Source organism: Trichosurus vulpecula, chromosome 1 (genome assembly GCF_011100635.1).
Source record: "Trichosurus vulpecula isolate mTriVul1 chromosome 1, mTriVul1.pri, whole genome shotgun sequence".
NCBI lineage: Eukaryota > Metazoa > Chordata > Mammalia > Diprotodontia > Phalangeridae > Trichosurus > Trichosurus vulpecula.
Window position 1 is genome coordinate 154454893 of NC_050573.1, and position 21868 is coordinate 154476760.

At 38.3% G+C, this 21868-nt stretch overlaps 2 protein-coding genes across 4 annotated transcripts in view; one reads left to right on the plus strand and one right to left on the minus strand.

Moving 5' to 3' along the window:
• Positions 1 to 3656: 3656 nt before the first annotated feature.
• Positions 3657 to 11244, plus strand: RBM12B (RNA binding motif protein 12B). Of its 2 annotated transcripts, none has more exons than XM_036768530.1 (3): positions 3657 to 3930; positions 7594 to 7649; positions 8305 to 11244. In XM_036768530.1, the coding sequence occupies exon 3, from the start codon at positions 8333 to 8335 to the stop codon at positions 10568 to 10570; it is 2238 nt and encodes a 745-aa protein (XP_036624425.1). In that variant the 5' UTR covers positions 3657 to 3930; positions 7594 to 7649; positions 8305 to 8332; the 3' UTR covers positions 10571 to 11244. The 2 variants fall into 2 exon arrangements, with proteins under 2 accessions (XP_036624425.1, XP_036624432.1); XM_036768537.1 differs by lacking the exon at positions 3657 to 3930 and adding an exon at positions 4436 to 4662.
• A 2327-nt stretch (positions 11245 to 13571) lies between these two features.
• Positions 13572 to 21868, minus strand: part of CIBAR1 (CBY1 interacting BAR domain containing 1) — a 39930-nt gene continuing 31633 nt past the window's right edge. The window contains exons 8-9 of one of the 2 annotated variants that reach the window (XM_036769056.1): positions 21589 to 21708; positions 13572 to 14719 (exon numbers count right to left, since the gene is read on the minus strand). In XM_036769056.1, coding sequence (XP_036624951.1) covers positions 14630 to 14719; positions 21589 to 21708 — 210 coding nt within the window. In that variant the 3' untranslated portion in view covers positions 13572 to 14629. The remainder of the gene's footprint in view (positions 14720 to 21588; positions 21709 to 21868) is intronic. The other variant, XM_036769065.1, reaches the window with a different exon arrangement.

Genomic DNA, 21868 nt, shown 5'->3' on the forward strand with positions numbered 1-21868 from the left:
AAGAGCAGTTCTGAAAAGAGGTCAGCAAGTCCTCACATAAGAGGTGATAGCCCTCCTTGAACATCCCATACAACTCAGGAGGAAAGATAATGTTGAATCTAAGATGTCTACTGGACATCCAGTTTGAGATATCTGAAAGGCAGTTACAAGGAGATTGGAGGTCACCAGAGAAGCTGGAGAAGGATAAGTAAATTTGAGAATTAATTTGCATAGAACTGCTAATTAAATCCAAGGGAGCTAATGAGATCACCAAGTGACAATATAGAAGGTGGGATGGTTAGAGGTTTCAGTCTGGATAAGGATCCTACAAAAGATCCTTATTAAGATTAGGTGGCCAAGGAAAAAGAGTGTGTGGGGAATTTACAGGGATGATGGTCAAATGACAAAACTTTCCAGGAATAATGGTGTTATAGGAGTACTAATTTGGTCAAAGTTCCCTAAGCAAGAAATGCCATAGAAGATCTCATCAGAAAAGGGCAACTAGGCATGTAAGCAATGAAGAGACTATTTACTATTTATATTCACTCTGTGCTAGGAGGGCAGGGACCTATTGTAATCTATTCAGAAACCAAAAAGACCTTGTAAGAAATGGGAGGAGTTTTGTTTCCACAGAACTAAAGGTGTGCTTCCCTGCCCTCCCCCACCCCAGCTTTAGCAGAGACCAGGCCTCAAGGTTGGTCAGGTGAGAGGTCAGAGGCTTGTACTTTTTGAGAAGGCAGTCTGGGGAATTAGAGAGGCCAAACCCACTTGAACCTGTTCAAGCTTATCTAGGGTCTGGTCTTGGTCAAGAATCCAGGCCTACTGATTTGCATCATTTGCATATGTTAAAGAGGGAAAGTAGGGGAAGTAAAAGAATATAGTTTAATCCTAAACTAAGACAAGGAAAATCTAATTAACTTCACTTTTGCTTCTGTATCCTTATTATCCTATTTATATAAACTGTATAACCTAGGAAAACTACGTAAAAAACAAAGACTGTAAACTAACCATGACTCTAGCAGGAGTGGAGGGAATGGTTACCCCTGCTCCTGCAGCTGTATCAGTGTGTGAGTGTTCCTGCGAGCACTATACCTGCTCTCTCAGGGAGTGTAATAAAATGTCTTCCTCTGCCTACTCTGGTCCTGAGTTCTTTGGGTGTGTATGGGCAAATCACACAGATTTTCCTAAGGTCAAGTGAAGGGAAGCAACAGACAGCGGAAGCTTGCCAGGCTTCCTCCTGGATCTTGTCTTGGGGTGTCCTGTGATCTCCACTGTGGTGTTAAGATGGCTACCACTCTGGATTCCTTTGGGGAACCCTGTGGTCTGCACAGCCTTCTTAAGGGGACATCACATGGGACTTCCAGCCCTGTCTTGGGAGCCTTGTTATCTTACTGCCCTCCTAAGGGGCCATCACTTGGGTCTTCCTTAGGGTCTGACCCCTAGGAGGCCCTGTGATCCCCACAGATTAAGGGATGGCTACCACTTGGTCTTCCTCTGGGAGTCCTGTGGTCTGTACAGCCTTCCCTAGGGATTATCACAGGGTTCTTCTTCAGGACTTTGGCTCTGCCTAGGAAGTCCAGTGATCCCCAAAACCACGTTTCTCACAGACCTTAAGGCTAAAAAGGGTCAGGATCTCCCAATGCATCCTGGGCCATCTCCTGTCATCCTGATCTACAGGGTGTTCCTAAGGTCTGGACACACAGGCAAAAATGCATATTTTTGAATGAAATGAATGAAATTTTCAATGTTTTATTTAATTGGAATATTAACAAACAACATCTTCAATATAATTTCCATCATTTGTGATGCAAAGGTTGATGAGCTTTGCAAGATTCATGTGAACTTGATGCAATAATTCCACATTGCAGTCAATTTTAGCACATTCACTCTTTATGTGTTGAATCAAGTGTGTTGCATCTGTGATTTTCATTGAGTACACCTTCTCCTCTAGCATACCCCAGAAAAATAAGGGGGCTAAGGTCTGTTAATATTCCAGTTAAAGAAATAAAACGTTGTTGAAAATTTTTGCCTTATGTGTCCAGATTTTAGGGACATCCTGTATATCTTGTCACTGGACCCAGATGACTCTGGAGGAGAAAGTGAGGATGGTGACCTTGCACAACCCTCCCTCACTGCAAGTCAAGTCATCATTTCCCTGATGTCATGGTCCTCTTCAAGAACCAAGGACAAACACAGTGAAGAGAGCTAAGGAACGTCTCAAGACATATTTTAGTTCCTAGAGGAAGATTTCTCCCTCATTGGTCCCTTCTAGAGAATTTAAGGGAAGCCAGGGACTAGATATGATGGGTACAACTCTGTGCACTGGTTTGATCTGTACCACTTGAAGGAGCAACCAGAAAGATAACAGCCCAAATCCTTTTAAGGAGGCCTGGCAGCATGTCTTTGCTTATTTACTTTTGTATCCCTGAATGTAATGTACACAGTTGTATTTTAATAAATATTTGTTGAATGAATGAATGCAAATTTTTTTTCTTGGTGCACATGGGAGAGCTCCCAGATCCTTTTTAAAAGAGGGGAGCAAGAACCCAGGAAGACACTTCGTCACTTCCTACCTGGCTGAGTCAGTAAACATTAAGTACCTACTATGTGTCAGGCACTGTACTAAACTCTGGGGATACAAAGAAAGCCATGGAAGGCTCTGCCAAGAAACTGAAAAGAGGGGTGTAGGTGGGTAGGAAGAGTACCCAGCTCTTAGGCATGGACGTGATGAAGTTCTGCATTTGGGGGTGGGAAATGATCTAAGAAGGTGTGTTACAAAGTTTAATTTATCTTTGCAGAATGATCAGTTTCTGGAAACATCCTGGAGATCAGTAAGAGAGGAGGTGAATTCCCTGGGTGCTCTCCTTAAATGGTGGGTGATCCGGGACGATTTTCAATGTCTAACCTCCACCCTCGCTGATCAGAGGGAGGGACAGCCTCAGGGTCGGGGTTACTGAGGGGGTGTGAGTTACAGAGTTGAATTCCTCTTGCAAAATGATCCGTTTCTGAAGACAATGACAAAGTACAGCAGCCAGGTGCGGTATGAGGATGTGTCTGCTTGACTCCCGCAACCCCCTTAAATGGAGAATTTGGGAGGAGCTCTCAAATGTCTGACGGTCCCTCCTTCCAATCAAAGGGAGAGAGGGGCCCAAGGGGCAGAGGTACCGAGGCGGTGGTGTGAGTTACCCAGCTGAATGGTCTTGCAGAATGATCAGTTTCTGGGGACAGTGATGACGTCGTGTGGAGCCGCCAGAGAGGAAAGGGAGGAAGGAGTAAGAAGCAGAGGATACTGAGTAGGTGCGAGTTGCAAGCTGATGCCGTCCTGGACTTCACCATTACTCTGATAACTTCCCTCTTTTGCCTCCTCCCCCACCCCGGTTTTTATGTGTTGTCTCTCCCCATTAGATTGTAAATACAATTCAAGGCACTGGCTTGCGCCTTTCTTTGTATCCCCGGCGCTTAGAAAAGTGCCTGGCGCGTGCTAGGCGCTTTATAAATGGTTACAGATTAATTGGCTTCTACGCTGTAGCTCCTTCTTTTAGTAAATTTCCGGGAGACCAAAATCCGAGACAGAGAAGTGGCGCATGCGCAGGAGTCACGAAGTAGAGGAAAGGGGCAGATTTCTTCGAGAGAAAAAAAACTTCAACGAGTTCGGCGACCTAATGCGCATGCGCCCCAGGTTGCCCGGCGGAGAGGGGCGGGAGGAAGGGGAGAGCGCGAGCTCCGAGAAGGGAAGGCGCATGAGCGAACCAACTGCAAGTCGGTTTGTCTAGAGACCCCGGGGGGAGGGGTAGGAGTCGCCGCCATTTTGTTGTAGGCTTGCTCTGAGTTGGAGCTTTTTTTTTTAGCCCCCCCTCCCCCCTTTTTAATTTTTTTTTTCCTCGGGAAGCCGTTGTGGTGCCGAAGGAGACCTCCCAGGCCCGGCTGGGGACTGGAGACTCGGGAGCCGCGGTGTGTGTTTATAACCGGGTTGTGGAAGAACTACGCTGCAGGCTCCAGGAATGGTGGGAGGGCTCCGGGCAGGTGGGGGGGTTGGAGAATGGGGGGGAGGAATTGGGCCTAGGCCGAGGCTGAGGCGGGGCCCGCCCGCACCTGAGAAGGAAGCGGTGGAAACGGCGGCGGTCGCGCAGGGAAGTAACCGCCGCCACTTCTGCGGACAGCACCCGCGACACGAGCGCTGTGCCGTGGCTCCCGCGGCGCGGTCCTCCCGATCGCGGGCAGCCGCTGCCGGTCTCCCTCTCTCGCCTTCCCCCGCCCCCTCTCGGTGTTAACACCCTCCTCTGTGCTCGGGGGGCCGTGGCTCCGGCCCTCCGGCGTGGTGACGGTCGGGGGAGGCCCAGGCCCGCCTCGATTTCGGGGAGGGAGGAGGCGGCGACCCGCGCGCCTCCCCTTGGCTCCCCGGAGTTAGGTAGGATGGAGGTAGCGGGCGACCTTGGCCGAGCCGCTGGGTAGGGGTGCTAGCCTCCCCGGGGGGAGCGAGTGACTGAGTGCCCTCGGGCCCGGCCGGGGAGACGGACGGAGGTGCCTGCGAGGGCAGGCTTGATTGATCCTGGGGGCTGGCCCCGGGCCTGGGGGACGGCGTCGGATCCCATCTGGCGACTTTGGCCTGGCGGGAATGAAGGAGCCGCTTGACTCTCTTGGGAATGTGGACGGACTCTAACGGCTTTGGCTCTAGAACTCGTGGTAATGGAGGCCCCTGGAGGATCCCCCCCTTTGAGGAGGATGGAGGATGTTGAGGGGAACCCCGTGCACCCCGTGGAATCCATCGTCTCCATTATTTTCTTGTGTCTATCGGAGACTAAGGCTCTGGGCAGTCAGTGGCTTTGGCGCTCACTTGAGGGAATCGTTCCCCAAGACACCCAGATAGGCAGTCCACCGATCCTAGAAACTAATTGAGAATGGCAAAGGAAGAGAGAGAGCTGTAGAGTTGTTGGCAGTTTCTGAGAGCCCGAGAGGAAAATCACGGTTTTAGTCGTCCTGTCTGGAAGTCAACTTAGGGTGTTGTAGTGAAAGGAATGTAGAGCGGAGCTGATGCCGGAATCGAAAGGTGGTGGTTTTTGCGTGTGTGTATTTTGGCTCAAATTAGCGGAAGACTTAATTAGTTAATTTTGTAGGAGGACTGGTGAAAACATTTTGCATTTAGTGGTTGTGTAAACTCAGATGTCTTTGTTGCGGTTGAGTTCATTTTCAAATGAACTTTTTTTGTGACCTGCCTCCCCACTTCAAGATTTCGTTTAGCTCTGAAGGTTTTCGTTGTAGTTGACCAATCTGCGTGTAACTCTGCAAAAACAGGCAAACTTAAATTTCTCTACTTGGTTTTCAGAGTACAACTGAATGTGTCTTGTGTTACTGTCATTTTGTCTAACTTTTTTTTTGTATGAGGGTAGACATAAACACGGAATCTTAAAGATACAACATGGTGGTTTGACAAACTTTTCAGTTTGTCTTTGGACGTGCTTGGTTAGTCTGCCAAACAGTTTTCACTGTAGAGTGAAAAACTTGCCCTTTCCCCACTATCTCAAGACCAAAATGTTTTCATGAAATATATTGGAATGTTTGGTGTAGCTATGGTGCTTCGTTAGAATACTACCTTGCCACCACCTTAAAAAAATCTCTGGTATAATTCTGAAGTGGAATCATTAAGTGTTCACTGAACTACTTCGTTAAAATGACTTAGTGTTTTTAATATAGTGTCATTAGAGTTGGTTTTAAACCTGACACTTTTGCCCCTCTCTCATAACCCTCTAAAAGCTTCAGCCTTTAATTTTCTTTAATATTTGCAGGGAATATAATAAATTGCTGCAAGAAACTAATTGATTTTATTATATAATAGGCACATTTTTACCTTACTTGCCCATGTGTTCTATAGTTAATACTGTTTTTATCTGTTTTAACCGTATAAAAAAGTTTTCTGAACATTGTGCAGACTAGGGAATTCTGTAGTTATGCATAGACCCAGTGCCAGTTAGAGTTTTTATAACTACTTTCAGAGTGTTCTAGATATTGCTTTATAAGAAGAAAAAAATTAGTAGTATTCCTGGCAGTTTTTTCTTGGTGGCTAGTATAGTTACAGTAAACTTCATTAATTTGAAATTAATCCTAATTTAAGACAAAGACTGAGTTAAATATTTCTATCATGAAAATCCTAAGGGGTGAAGTTGTGTTTAATCTCAAGTCAAAAGTTTTCAAGTTTCAGTTTTTTTAAATATAAAGTTTATTACAGAAGAAGCCTGTTTATTAAATAAGGCTTGGTAAGACATTTAATTGGACATACTTTTAGTTCTGCTTGGCTTGCAAAGTAGAAAAACCACTTTTCTAAAAATATTCCATAATTTGAACCTTTGACTAATTCGTACTGCTCTTCCTTTAAACCCCCTTTATTGAGAGTAAGTTTGGTGTAGTACACAGTGCACTGGCCTTGGCATAGAAGGCCTGGTTTTAGTTCTGACCCTGGCACTTATTAATGTGACCATGGGAAGGTCACTTCAACCTGCTTGAGTTTTTCTGTAACATTACATCTCTGTCTATGATGGGGATAAAAATACTTGTACAACCTATCTTACAGAATTATGGCAAGGAATATTCTATGTAAAGTTGAAGTGATATGTAAATGTAAAATTTTCCAGATTAATGTGATATTACTGTATTTCACTTGATTTTTTTCTATAGTTTATTTAGAACTTTTTGTAAACAAGTGCATTTGGTTGTTTTGAAATGAATTAAATATTGTACAGATGCTTGTTGCTTTGTCTGATTTGGTGGGTAACTGGTATGTAGTGATTTTTTTTAGTTAATCACATTTTTCTTTGTAACAGTAATTTATCTGTGGGAGTTCTTGTCTATATTATGTTCCTGTTCAGTAAAAGCTCATTTGATTTTAGTGATGGTGTAGAAATTGTTTCAAAGTTTTAATGAAGACTAGTTTTCCTTTTAAAGGAGATGGTACATGAAAGCTTGGTTCTGTTTAAAAGTTAGGCACAGTATATCCAGTGTCTACGAGTGTCTCAGGGGGTGACACTTGGTTGGATTGGATTTGTGGTTTACATATGACAGAAGGATTTCAGGCATTGTCTTTTATGGTTTTCTTTCCTTAGTACTTTGAATGTTTGGATTGTTGCTTTATTTTGATTTTCAAAAAGGAGGAAGGAAGAAGAGTTGAACATTATTAGTATATTCATATCATGAGCTGGATTTTTGTTCCTTTCGTGGATGGAAGTAATGGAGGGTTTTCCTCCTAGCAGACTTGGAGCTCTTGAGTTTCAGCTATTCGTTGTGGAACAGTTGATCATCAATTAATTTCAAGCATGTTTTCACCATTTGCTGACCTCAATTCTCATTTTATATTTTCTTTTCTACTTCTAAAATGGAATCAATAAGATTACTTAAAAAAATTTAAGCAAAGGCACAGTATGTGGCTTTTTGCTGAAGGAGACCTGATTTGCCCTTGGAACAAAGAAGAGTATTTCATAAAAGTGTGCCCATAATTGTGGTTCCTTACAGTGCTTCACTGTTGTGTTATAGCCACTGAAATGGACATTCTACAGTAATCTGGCATTGTTTAAGACAAAATACAGATGGAGCAGGCATTAATTATGTTTCATTTTCTTTCCACAGTTAAGTTGGTTTTACAGAATTATCAGGTCTTCGAGAAAAAAAAAATAAACAAACAGGTAAGCTGTCTAGAGCGTAATGCTTTTCACTGAGCCTTGTCAAAGATCATGGCTTTTCTCACAGAACTCTACCTGGAAAAATAGAACTGTACACCTGGGTACTCATGGCTTCTGCTCTTTATGTCTGATCTACAGTGCGCCAGTGCTAGGTAGTTTTACATTGGTGAGCAGAAATCATCCACTGATAGAACTTGTCTGAGAACAAAATTCATCATGGTTGGTGAATTATTTTAATTCTAAAGTTTTTATTTTTGTCTTTTAATATTCTATCAGTTAAGACTTTTCAGTGTAAGAGAGATTTCTAAGTCAAACTACTAAGAGTTTGGTCTTTGTATGAAGCAGCAATTGGCAGGCTGAAGCCATGCCATGGAAGATTTGATTTTTTTCCCTTTTTTCTTTTTTGGCATTTGGATTGTGCAGGGCAGGTGATATGGGATGTTTCTTTGAGGAAGAAGTTGTTTTTACTTTTTTTTAGTTGGGATAAAGTTCTTCCCATGATTTCTTAAGTCTAAGATAGGATCAATGTTTTGTGAACTTGAGTCTCGCTTTCATTCATAAATCTTGAATGAGACAGAAACTAGTAATTAAAGGTTTAGTTTGTGCTAAGATATTACAAAAGTAAGACTTGCTATTATGTGTACCTTTTTGTCTGCAGGTCATTATTGCTGTGGTTTGAGCTCAGCATGGCTGTAGTCATCCGTTTACAGGGGCTTCCTGTTATTGCGGGGCCTGTGGATATTCGTCACTTCTTCTCGGGATTGAATATTCCTGATGGAGGAGTGCATATAATTGGAGGAGAAATTGGGGAGGCTTTTATTATTTTTGCAACAGATGAAGATGCACGACGTGCCATGAGTCGGTCAGGAGGGTTTATCAAGGACTCCCCTGTAGAGCTTTTTCTTAGCAGCAAGACAGAAATGCAGAATACCATAGAAATGAAACGAAAAAGATTTGATCGTGGAGGAAGAGAACTGATATCAGGCTCCAAAAGACCGGGATCTAGTAGTTCTGGTGCATCAGGGGTTGGCAGCCTATCTAATTTAGTTGAGGCTATTAAGAAAGGAATAAATAAACCTGGCTATGATCCTTCGGATGATCCAGAGGCTGGTTTTCATACCAATGGTACAAGACATGGTATTACTGGGCCAAGAAAAGAAACACGTACATTCAAATCAGATAACCGTTACTTATTTTTACGTGGTTTGCCATACTCGGCAAATGAAGATGAAGTACGTGCTTTCTTTCCTGGATTATGTGTGGATGGAGTCATTTTACTAAAACATCCAACTGGCAGAAATAATGGTGATTGCTTGGTAAAATTTGCTACTTCTCATGATGCTTTAGGAGGGCTTCAACGCCATAGACATTACATGGGCTCAAGATTTGTTGAAGTTAGTCCAGCTTCAGAGCAACAATGGATTGACTGTGGTGGTAGCGTAGATATAAAGGATGAAGTTCATTTCAGAAGTGAAGAGCGTTCTCCACAAAGAGGAATAAATGATGCACATTCAAAAAAAAGATCACGATCAAAATCTCCAAGAAGAGTGAAAAGACGCTCTCGTTCCCCTCACAAATACGGATTTTATGTTCACTTAAAAAATCTGTCACTGAGTGTTGAGAAGAGAGATATAAAGAATTTCTTTAGAGATACTGATCTGGCCAGTGACCAGATTAAATTTTTGTATAAGGATCAGAAAAGAACAGGATCTGCCTTTGTGATGTTCAAGACATTGAGAGACTATAATTCTGCTCTTGCCTTGCACAAATTTATATTATTTCATCGTCAAGTTCTTATTGATCCTATATCTAAAAAAACAATGCTGAAATTTATTGAATGCTATGAAAAGAAAAGATCAGGGTCAGTGGGGAGAGAACGACCTGGGCACATTCCAGAAAAAAACTACCGGGAAGGACATTCTGGCCCAAAGCTGTGCATATATATAAGAAATTTTCCATTTGATGTCACTAAAGTTGAGGTGCAAAAGTTCTTTGCTGGGTTTTCTATTGATGAGGATGATGTTTACTTGCTTTATGATGACAAAGGAGTTGGTCTGGGAGAGGCATTGGTGAAATTTAAATCAGAAGAACAGGCGATGAAAGCTGAAAGTTTAAACCGAAGAAGGTTCTTGGGAACAGAGGTATTATTAAGACTTATATCTGAGGAACAAATGCAGGAGTTTGGTGTGAATATTTCATCGATCCCAGGTGAAAAAATGCAAGATCATTCACAGACACGCGATAGAGATGAACATTCCCATTCAGTTGATACACAAGGACCATCTGTGCATTCGTTTGGCCCTCCTGGAAAATTCCGGCATCCCCCAGAGGATTTTCGTCAACAACCTGACAATTTCCGGCATCCTCCAGATGATTTCCGGCACCCTCCAGACAGACACCCTCCAGATGATTTCCGGCACCCTCCAGAGAGACATCCTCCAGATGATTTCCGGCACCCTCCAGACAGACATCCTCCAGATGATTTCCGGCAGCCGGATAATTTTAGACCACCACCTGATGATTTCATGTGCCCACCTGATGATTTCAGAGGTCCTCGTCCTTTCATGAATTTTGGCCCCCCTGAAGGTGAACCTTTCAGCAGGTTTGATTTTGGAAACAATAACATGGGAGGCTTTCCAGAGGGAAGATTTATATCTGATCCAAATTTCAATTGTGGCTCAGGTAGAGTAACTCCTATTAAAATAATGAATCTTCCATTTAAAGCAAATGTCAATGAAATCTTGGACTTTTTCCATGGTTATGGAGTAATACCAGAATCAGTTTCAATACAGTATAATGAACAAGGATTACCATTAGGGGAGGCCATCGTTGCAATGGTAAACTATGATGAGGCTATGGCTGCTATTAATGACCTGAATGACAGACCAGTTGGTCCACGTAAAGTTAAACTAATTTTGCTCTAGAGGCTACCTATAAATTGAACCCCCTCCGCCCCCACAGTATTGGTGCAGCAAAATGCATTTGTATAAAAAAGTGTTTATTTTCAATTACCAAAAACCCCCAAACCTTTAATTTTTGACAATTTCTGTGAACAGAGCAAGTTGTAAATAGTGGAATGTTTAAATCTTTTTTTCATAAGTTTTTTTTTTTGTGTGTGTGTGCGCAAATTGCCATCTAACTTTTTTAAATTTTCAACTTCATTATGCTTTTATTCTTTGACAGTGGAAGATAGCACTAATCCTTTAAATGATTTATGTGAATTGTATAGTTTAACTTCAAAAATTGAAAAGTAGAGTTGTAATGTATTTGGGAAAAGGGAAATTTTAATTCCTCCTTTCCATAGTCCATAGTATCTTTATACGAATGTTTAAGGAAATGTTACATGATTGTTCAGGTATGACATTTTCAGTGCTTACCTGATTACAAATACAATTCCCTAACCACCACCTGGGATAATACTGTATTTAGTCCCATGTTAAATATTTTAAAATGGACAGAATGTAAACTTGAAAATTTCTTCTGTGAAAATCTTATTACTTGTTAAATTGTTTCATATGTTCACAGGGATTCTTAAAGTTACCATGCTCATTACTTTACTGAATTAAAAAAATAAAGATACAGCTGAATGGACCAACTATTCAATGTTTACTTGTGTTTGTATAAAAATGGAGGGGGAAAAACCCTACCAGCTTGGGATTTTGGGGAATTTTTAATGAAAAGGTTAAAACTGTTTACAAGTAGATAGGATCAGATATTCTTAGTGTATAACACTATTGTCCCTCACAGTAATATGTGACAAAATTTGTAAGATACCTTGATTTATTAACTACAGGCATGAGTCTAATGTATAAAAGTAATTAGGAACTCTTTTGGGTTTTTTTTGTGAGGAAGAATAGACTAACCCAGAGTGGTCTCAGTTACATGGCAGTTTATCTGAGTTTGCATAGTTAATATTTGTCATTTCTAGTTTCCAAACAGACGGCTCTAGGTGATAGGTACCTTAGAGATCATGGAATAATATTTTATAGATATGAAATTAATAATCAGAGAGGTAAAATAATTTGCATAAAATCACACAACTGGAAATGGGTCAGGACTTAATTCAGGCATTCATGAGCCTAATACAGCATACTACTTCTTAAGGACTCAAATTACCATAGGCAAACATATCTTACAAAATAAGATTTTATTAAAAGTATTTTTGAATATCTTTGAAAGTATTTCAAGTTTCTGCCACTTTTGGGAATTGGATTAATTGATGCATTTCATTTCAGCAGATATAAAGTACTTTTTGGGAATTCTAGCCTAGCAACTACGTTATAGCATGTAATTCTAAAATACATATAATTTTAAGGTTGCATTTACATCAGGCTTAGCAATTTCTAAAATACTAAGGTATCCCTTAACTTTAGTAAGCAAAAAAATGTCAAGTAAATTTCTTTATCAGTATTTGGATTGGTCATTTGTACAAAAAAAATTTACCAGTAGGTTTCCAACCTACAAACAAAATTGCTCTTTTTAGACTTAATATTTTTGGTGGTGCCTGCAATGTACTTCTACAGCTTATTTCCCTATTTTAACAATTTTAAGGTTTTCCTAAAGTGAATCTCAGTTCTTTAAGTGTGACAGATTTGAGTCACTTAACCATTCTGGGCCTCCTATTTCCTTATCTGGACAATAAGGGGGTTGGACTAGATTATTTCCTAAGATCATTTTCAGCTCTAGAGTTATGTAATTGTAGTTTTCCTGTGGTTTTATGTATCAGGATTTTCCCTCCCACTATACTTTAATAAACAAGAAAATAAATTCAGTTTAGCTCTTAGAAATATTCAAAGTCATTTGTATTCAAGCCCAGCCTACCTATATCTTAATAGTTTCCAAGAAGCCTCATAAATCTACTGAAGTGTACTTTGGGGGAAAAAAAAGCCTTTGAAAGTGACGTACAGATATACCAGTACAGTAAGGAGTTATGTCCAATTAACTTTTTTTCACCTGGCATTCTATTGCGTATTACAAACAACGGCATTAACCTGTGGTTGAAAGTTTAATGCTGGTAGTCATCAGTAGCCCTCAATAGGAAGTAGGCGTTTTGTTAAATGTTTTTAAACAAATGAACAAAAGTCACATGGTGATGGCACATTTATTCTTATTTAGTGTGCCTAAGAAATAGATCTTTTAAACTACTGTAAGGAAGGCAGTGTACTCTCTGAAGTGACTGTTAGGATTATTAAAAGTATAATTTACTAGGTATTTTTTTATCACTTAAGTTTCATTGACATTTGGTCTGTATAACACGAAGACTTTGCAAACTCTTCATTTGCACCAACTTGGCATCCTTTGGAAAAACTGATTTGAAAAGATACTAATCAACTTTTAAATTTCAGTAGTTAGGTAAATAATGCTAGGAACCTGAGTGTAATCATTATCCTGTTAGAAATGTTGAGAGCTGAAAAAAAGACTACTCAGAATTAATTTTGAGGTAACGTGATTTATCCTCTACTGAACCAGAATAAACATAAGCTGATTAGAAAAATCAGTTGATCATATTGTCAACATTAGGAATTTTGAGGCACTAGTTTTGAAAATAACGGAATAGCCTGATACGGCCCCAGAAATGTTAAATAGAAAACTTGTTCGTAGGGTTCTGAAATTCAGATTTCTTAAGTTTTTTGATGTTTATGAAATAAGTTTTTTTTAATGGAAGGTCACGTGGGGCAGAGGGAACTAACTCCACTGTTTAGATATGCAGAAAAGCAATGTTATTTAGTAGTTTTAATAGAAAACCTCCCATATGTAACTGGCTAACTCATATCTTTAGTACTACACATCAGATTGTTTCAACTTTTAAATATCTTTAACAGTAGTTCATTTACAGTGGTATATTAAAAATGTGAATGATTATATACTAATTGTAATATTTCAGAGGTAGTACATTTATTAAAAATCAAATCACAAAACCAACATGGTTTCTGTAAAGTCTTTATTTTTATGTGTTGTGGATAGTTGGTCTTCTGGCATTCCAAAGGAAATAAATTTCACAATTAGTAAAATATGCTTGTGTGAATCAGTGAAGTAATATGAAGATTACAAATGTTTTCCCAGAAAGGAAATCCTGGAAGTGAAAAAATGTCAGACATACCAAAATCGTATGATTCAGATGTCTCCAACCTGATATTTCTGGGTACAAGAATCAGTAATAATAAGAATAAATTTTAATATTTGGAAATCCTAATGTGATTTCAGACTTTCTTTACTTCTACTAGTGGCTTGTGCCTCCCCCGAAGGGGTTCTCTAAAGTCAGGATCACACATTGTGATAATTGCTATTTGAAATTCACAAAGGCTGCCCTATTTTTTCACCCTTTAACAACCTTATCACCTTCATATTTCATGGAATTATATAAAAACACAACCAATTTCCTTAGCCTTCTAATTCTTTTGCTTATTATGCCCTTTGGCTATTAATGTGCTAACTAGGTAGGTCTGACTTAGCAAATAATAAGTAAAACAACTGCATTTAAGTACTTCATGGAATGTTATTAAGTTGTCAGAATGATTCTGAAGGAAAATTTTAACTGATACAGTTCTTTTTAATGAAGGCATGAAAACTTACCTATGTACAAAACTAAGAGAAAGTAAAACAGTTCTTTTGGCAGCTGTCATTTTTCTGTGTGATATGACAACATCTGAAAGACAACTTTCAAGATGATTATCTAAACAAATACCATAACCTTGGGTAAAAGAATGAAACTAGTGGTATATTTTAAATTTTATTTTAGCTACTTAATTTTGGGGCTACAGAAATTTCCTTTAATCACATTCTATTCTAAGAATAATTCCTCAAAAGCCATTTGTTTTTTAGAACTTTAGGTTCTTTGACATATTTGTTAAATGGTGTGATTTTTACATATATGTATATATACATATATGTTAGTTTCTTGTTGCCTAGTTTTAAAATTTTAACTGACAATCTAAACTGAAGTTTTGATGGTTTTGAGGGAAACTTAAAAAGCTCATGTAAAATTAATTTTCTTCCTCTGTAACTTCTAATTCATCATCATCATCTTCATCATCATCTTGTTGATCTTTTCTTATCCGACTGGTGGGAATCTGCTAAAAGTGAAGTTTAACATAAATCACTTATTTTTTATCTGAATACTGGCTAATCTTTATTTTCAGAATCCTTGAACTTCAAAGGGGGTGTAGCTCATAACTGGTCAATACAGTCATGTTTTATGATGACAAGGACTATGATACTCAAACTATGAAGCATGAAAAAAAGATGAAGTTATATGACAGAGGACTTTGCAATGGGCTCTGGGACAAAAGCATTCTGCCTTGACCAGGAGAATACATGAAACAGTTTGTAAAGATAAATGCATTCTAAAAGGATGGTTTAATTTTTGTTTTGTTCTTGTAGAGTCCAACAAATTTAAAAATCACAGAATTTAGGTTTTTAAGCTATTAATTTAGCTTTTGATCACATAATTCATTACTGAAGACTTGAAAACACCATTTTCATATGCCACTGCAAGCAGACAAAACATCAGATATTCTCATATAAGAAAGTTTACTATTTTCAAAAAGTCTCTAAGTAGAAATGAACCTTTGAACATCATTATAAATGCCAGTCAAGTCATGTGTTGGGATAAATACTTTTTAAAATTGAAGTGCATCAGCATACCACCATGATAACTTTAATAATCACAGAGATTAAAAGGGAGGTGAATACTGACTTCAAAATCACTACAAAAGGCCATCTTATTTTGTGCTTGTTTAGGTTACCATGTAATTAATACTAAATGTTCGAGCTTTTGGTGATATTTTTAATATAAACTTAACCATCAATAAATACAAACCTTCTAATTCACAAAGAAAAAGACTTATCAAGAAGTCATATCTTTCATCACTTAATTCTTTACCCGAAATACAAATTAACAAAGTTAATTGTATTATTACACTTTATGTTCTCTTTCACTTAAAAGCATTTATATTTTGGTGTGGGACTTGTGATTTTACTGGTATGGTTAACTCCCATGTAGTTTCTACAAAGATATAGTTCAGCATATAAATTATCATTAACTTGCTTGCCTTCTAAATTTAAAATGCCCTTACCCTGTATATATCTTATTTGCATATTGGCTTCTTTATTAGATTGGTAGCTCCTTGAGAGTAAGGAGCGTACTTTGCTTTTCTTTGTAGTTCCACTAACTGGCACACAGAAACTTAAAAAATGTTTGTTGACTTGACTTAACATTTTAGGGGGTTGCCTGGAGTTCTTACAGTATTAAGAGGCTAAGTATCCACTGCCCATGAGGCAGGCCTTTATCCCAGTTCTTCCTGTCTTTGTCCCTTTATTTACTATGTCACAGTGGCTCTCAAAGCAGTTTTTAAGACATATTTAATGTTCATTAATGTATAAGATTTTATTCTAGACTAGAGAGCTCAAAGTGACCCCTATTGGAACAGCAAGCCATTGGAGACCCAAATTTTAACATTCATGTCTACCATGTGCGCTAGGCAGTGTGCTTTGCCTTGGGGATGAAGACACAAATGAGAATAATTACTTATCCTTCATGAGCTTTTATTATACTCTGTATCTCAACTGGGGAATGAAACTTCAAAGGTACTTCAAAGTCTACTTCAAATTTTGGGGATGATTAACTCATGTCATACCACTGTATTGAAACTTAAATCTCTTTTTAGAAGCCCTAATCTGCCCTAGACCCAATTTTCCTTGGCCCAGGAGCTCTTAACCTGTGTTTTTTTCTTTTTTTTTGCATTTGATAATTTTCAATATAATTGGTCTTTGTAATCCCATGTTTTTATTTTGCATTAAAAATTACACAAATCTATATATGTATATGTGTATGTATATATATATGCACACACATATATAAAACATGTAAAGTCATTTTATTATGTGTGTAGCTATTTTATATGTAAAATTTTATTTTAAAAACTTCATTCTGAGAAGGGATCCATAAGCTTCACCAGACTGCTTAAGGAGTCCATGACGCAAAAAACGTTAAGAACCACTGTTAAAATCCATTTCACTGGAAGTTGTAATACCTCTTTCCACTTCTATTATCAAATGTCCCTATATCCTCAAACTTTTTAATAAACACTTTCCCCTTCTTTAACTGAAACCTGGCTTTCTCATATCCTTTGCAATACCGAAGTGAAGCTCACTTAACCTAATGCCAGAAAAAAGGGTGGGAATACTTTGCTCCCTAATATAATTTCAGACTGTAATTTTGTTTTTAATTTGAAAAAATACTGATGCTTAAAAAACCCAAACATATTGGCAATATCTTGATGATGTATTCTTGCATCTGCAAATCCACCATAGGTCTGAGTATGGAAGCATGTATTGTTATTCCTCTTAAGTGAAAATTGGTCTAATGTCTTTCAGGGTTTTTTCCTTTATGTTACTGTATACATCGAATAAAAAATTGTCTTGGCTCTGCTTACTTAGCTTTGAATCTGTTCATAAAGTTCTTCACAAACTTATGGGTTCTTCATAGCCATCATTTTTTATTTTACATTAATAATTCCATTACATTCATATATCAGTATTTAGTCAGTGGTATGATGAACCATTGATAAATACCCACGATGAACTGATGAATACCCACTTTGTTTTTATTTTTTTGGAACTATAAAAGTACTGCTGTACTCTAAATTTTAAAAAATAATATGGACTTTTCATCTAAGTCCAGTCCTTTTTAAAACTATCCCTTAATAATTTGAAATCTTTTGATATTATGCAATTTGTGTTTACTATTCTCCCCATTTCTGTAGCTGTCATTTACTGACTTCATGTGACTCAACCTTCTTGGTCAGTTTGGTGGGTGGCTTATGGTCATCCTCATTCCTTGCCATCATTCCTGGAGGCTTCACTGTTGCTATGAAAAGACTTCTCTAAAAACCTGATCTCAATTTCAGTTTATACCTTTTCCATCTTACCCACATCAAGGTTCAGGATCTCTGGTATAATAGTGTCCCTAACAGCTTTGCAATTATATTTTGTTCACAACCACTCAATCTGTCCAATCTTTCCCTCTTAATTTTCAATTTTATAGCTTGATTTTCTACCTTCTCACCCCTTTTTTCAAAGTCTACTTCACTTGCCTATATAGCTAGCTTGGTCTGCCACTTAACAGTATTATCAACAAAACTATGCTGAACTGCACCCAACTAGTCAAAAAAAAAGGGGGGGAGAGACCAATTCCAAGCTCTGTATGTTTCTGTCTCTGGTAACCCTAATACCACTCTCTTTTTCACTTACTCTGCTTCAGGGCTGTTGATTATTAGTGATGAAAAATCACAAAACTAAGGTGATTGTCAATTAACAAATTTATGTTACATAATCTCAGACTGGGCCTTAACTTTTTACTTTACCTTTCATGACTTCCTGTCTATTAAGTGTTGGTTCTAAATCTTCCTTCCCCACAAAATCCAAACCACCAAGAAGTAAAAATAACCTCAACTGGAAAGATTGGCCATCTGATGCCTCCCTGTTTCTGATTCCTGGTTTCCTCAAACTCAGCATTTTTATCTTCTCATCACAGAAGGGGTATCTTTACTTCTTAAGGCAAATCACTTACTTGATTCTATTCGTTACTACCTCCTCCAGAAGTGATGATCTCTCACTTGTCTTCATCATCCTACTCCACTGGCCTTTTTCTATATGCTTACAAGCTTGTTCATATCCTTCCCCCTTCTCCCAACCCTAAAACAACCTTTTTTTTTTCTTTTTCTTTTTTTTTTTTTAATTTTAGAAGGGGGAAGGCAGGGCAGTTGGAGTTAAGTGACTTGCCCAAGGTCACACGGCTAGTAACTGTGTCAAGTGTCTGAGGCAACATTTGAACTCAGGGCCTCCTGACTCCAAAGCCAGTTCTCTACTCACTGCACCAGCTAGCTGCCCCAAAACAACCTTTTCTTTAGGTTTATATTTAGCTACTGTCCTACTTCTCTCCTTGCCTTCATCGCTAAACTTGTCAAAAACACTTTCTGTGCTCAATGCTTCTACTTCTTTATGAGTCACTGTCTTATAATCAGGCTTCTACTCCCATTATTCTACTGAAAACTTCTCTCAGAGGTCACTAATCATCTTTTTGTTATCAAAACTGAATGACCTTTTCTCATCCCTCAATCCTTGACCTGTGTTATTTTACTAAATCGACAATTTTTTCATACTGAATATTTAAACTGGATGTTCCATGGATGTCTGAAACAACATGTCTAAGACAGAACTCAAAAACCCTGCCCTTAAACAAACTTTCCTTATTTCTCTCAATGGAACCATGTTCTTCCAGTCTCGTAGGTTCATAATCTGGATGTCATTCTCAATTTGTACTCCTTTACTGCACATGTGCTATCAGTTGCCAAATTTTGCTGTTTCTACCTCTAAAACATCTCTTGTATCTACCTTCAAACTACTCACACTGCCCCCGCCTTAGTTTGGGCACTCATCACATCCTGCCAAGACTAGTTAATGACATTCTAACTAATATCTCTGCCTCAAACCTATCCCACTCTAGCAGTAGCTGCCACAGTGATTTTCCATAGATGTAGTCTGACCAATTGCATTCTTCTACTCAAACTCTAGAGTTCTCTATTCTCTCTAGATAAACCCAAAATTGGCTTTTTATTAAAGCCCTATCTTTCTGGCCTTATTATCCTTCCCACACAGTTGGCCCAGCCTGGCTTGTATTCCTCAAAGACAAAACTCAACTTTCCATCTCCTGGCACATTTACACTTCCCCATGTCTGGAATGTATTCTTCCCATCTTTGCCTCAACACAATCCCTCACTTCCTTCAAGGCTCAACTCAAGCACTATCTTCTACACAAAGCCTTTCCTGATCTTCTATTGTTAGGTAGTTCTCTTTCCCAACTACCTCACATTTATTTTGTATTCTATATAAACTTTTTTGTACATTTTTTTGTGTTTTTTTTTTGTTCTTTGCGTCCCTAGCACATTTCTTGGCACACAGCAGGTGCTGAGCTTAATAATAAATGCTTGTTGATTGTTTCCTCTCTTGGTTTTAGAGATACCATACTCATGTTTCTCCCTTTCTAACGGATCTTCCTCTGACTCCTTAGCTGATTCATCCTCTTCCCAGTTCTTTAATGTGAGTGTTCTACAAGGGTCTGTGCTAAGACTTCTTTCCTTCTCTCTCTGTGGACTCAAAAATCTCATTTACTTCCTGTATTAGAAATTCCTACGAAGATGACTCCCAAATATTATGAGCTGCAGACACGCAAAATGGCAGATCTAAAGCTGGTAAGGATTTAAGATGTCATTTGGTATAAATGCCTCTGACCCCGATTTTAAAGATGAGAAAACGGGGACTAGGAGGTAAAGTGGCTTGCCCACAGTCATAAAAGTAGTAAGTGGCAGAGCTAAGATTTGAATGCGAGTCCTCTGACTCCAAATTCAGGACTCTCTCCCATTATACCATTCATACATCTAGAACCGTCTCAAGGAACACTACTTGGATGTCCACTATCACCTCAAACTAACTAGTACCACTATTCATCCAATCTGTGGTCAAAACCTTTTTCTATTCTGTATCTAATCAGTTAGCAAGTCTTGTTGATTCCACTACCATTTTGTTTCACATTGTTGAATTCTTTATTTATACTACCGGTCCGTTAGTATTACCCTCATCAACTTGGTCCTATAACTAACCTTTATACTCTTGCTAGAGTATGTCTTGCCCTTTCAAAGATACGGCTGTTTATTCAGAAATTTTCAGTGGCTATTACCTCTCGTAAAATTCAAAGTCCTTTACTCAACACTTGAAGCTCTCCTTAATCTAGTACCAATCTACAATTTCATCCTTATATTACTATTCTCCATGTACTCTAAGGTTTGTTCAGATTGGTTTATCCATGCCTAAAACATTACAGGTCCTGCGCCTTGTCACTGCTTACACTATTCTGTGTGCCTAGAAATTCCTGCCATTAACTAGCCTCTTTAATGGATGAATTTCAAACTATTTTTCAAAGCCCAATTCAAAATGCTATCTCTTCTGTGAAACCATCTTCAATCACAGCAACTATTACCAAGAGGTGACAACCTTCCTCCTTCGACTTTCTGTACTACTCAGTATTATGCTTTTATTTCATGTTGTATATTTCAGTTATCTATCATCATCTCCTGCTACTAGATTCCACAAGGGCAAGGACAGTTACCTAACCTTTGCAACTTTTGTTGAATTAATTAAAAAAATGCAGTATGTACAAGGAGCTTAAATCTAGCTGGGGAGACACATAAAACTAATAATAGAAAGCATTTAGAGTGCCCAAGTCAATGCGATATAGGAAATATGCGCTAAAGTAGAATTGAGGTGAAATAAAGGAAAGTAGGGGAAAAAACTTGCTAGGTAAGACTAATTTTATAGATTTGTTCAGTTGTTTCTAAATGCACTCTTTAAAGTTTTGACACTCAAATAGGCTGGAGTCTCTTCAGGTTTTCTGGGAAGAGGAAAAAAGGCCAATGGAATAACTAGCTGTTCTATAGATTTAACATTCCTGTATCTGGTGGCTTGTTAGCAAACTTTTCCTATGTAGGGGAAAGGTCCAATATAGAATATCAGTGCTAGATGGGCACCTAATCCAATTCTATGTGTCCAGTACTATCTATGTGGTGTACTACATGGACATAACAATATTAGCACATGCAAAGGAGAATTCACAATTCTATAACCAACCAGACTTAGTGAAATATTAGTTCTCATAATGATGTTTTAATTTAGTCATATTTTTTCAGTGAAGAAATGGAGGTTCTGAGAGGTTAAATGATTTGTTCAAGGTCATGCTGGCCATTTAACAGATACACTTTAAATAAAGGATAAAGAATCAAGTTTAGGATAATAATATTAGTATTTTAGGGTTGGTAAAGTCCTTAAAATATTATCTCATTCCATTTTAACATCTAAAATTTTTACTGATTCTTTGGTTTTAGCTTACCTGTCCTGTTCCAGGTATACACTTGGCAGATATAGATCTCTGAAGAGGGGATTTGGAGTTTGCTCGAACAATATCTAAACGTGTTGAATAGTCAGGTGGATAAAGAGAACTCCGAAAAACCTATTACAATGATAAAAAAAATTATACATGGAGGTGAAAAGTTTTCCTTAGTTAAAGAGCTTCCTTAACAAATATAGTCTATTGCTTTAGATAAAAGGCATGAATGATATATTTTTTTTAAAAAGTTATCCATGCATTAGATTAAGACTTCATTTTAGAA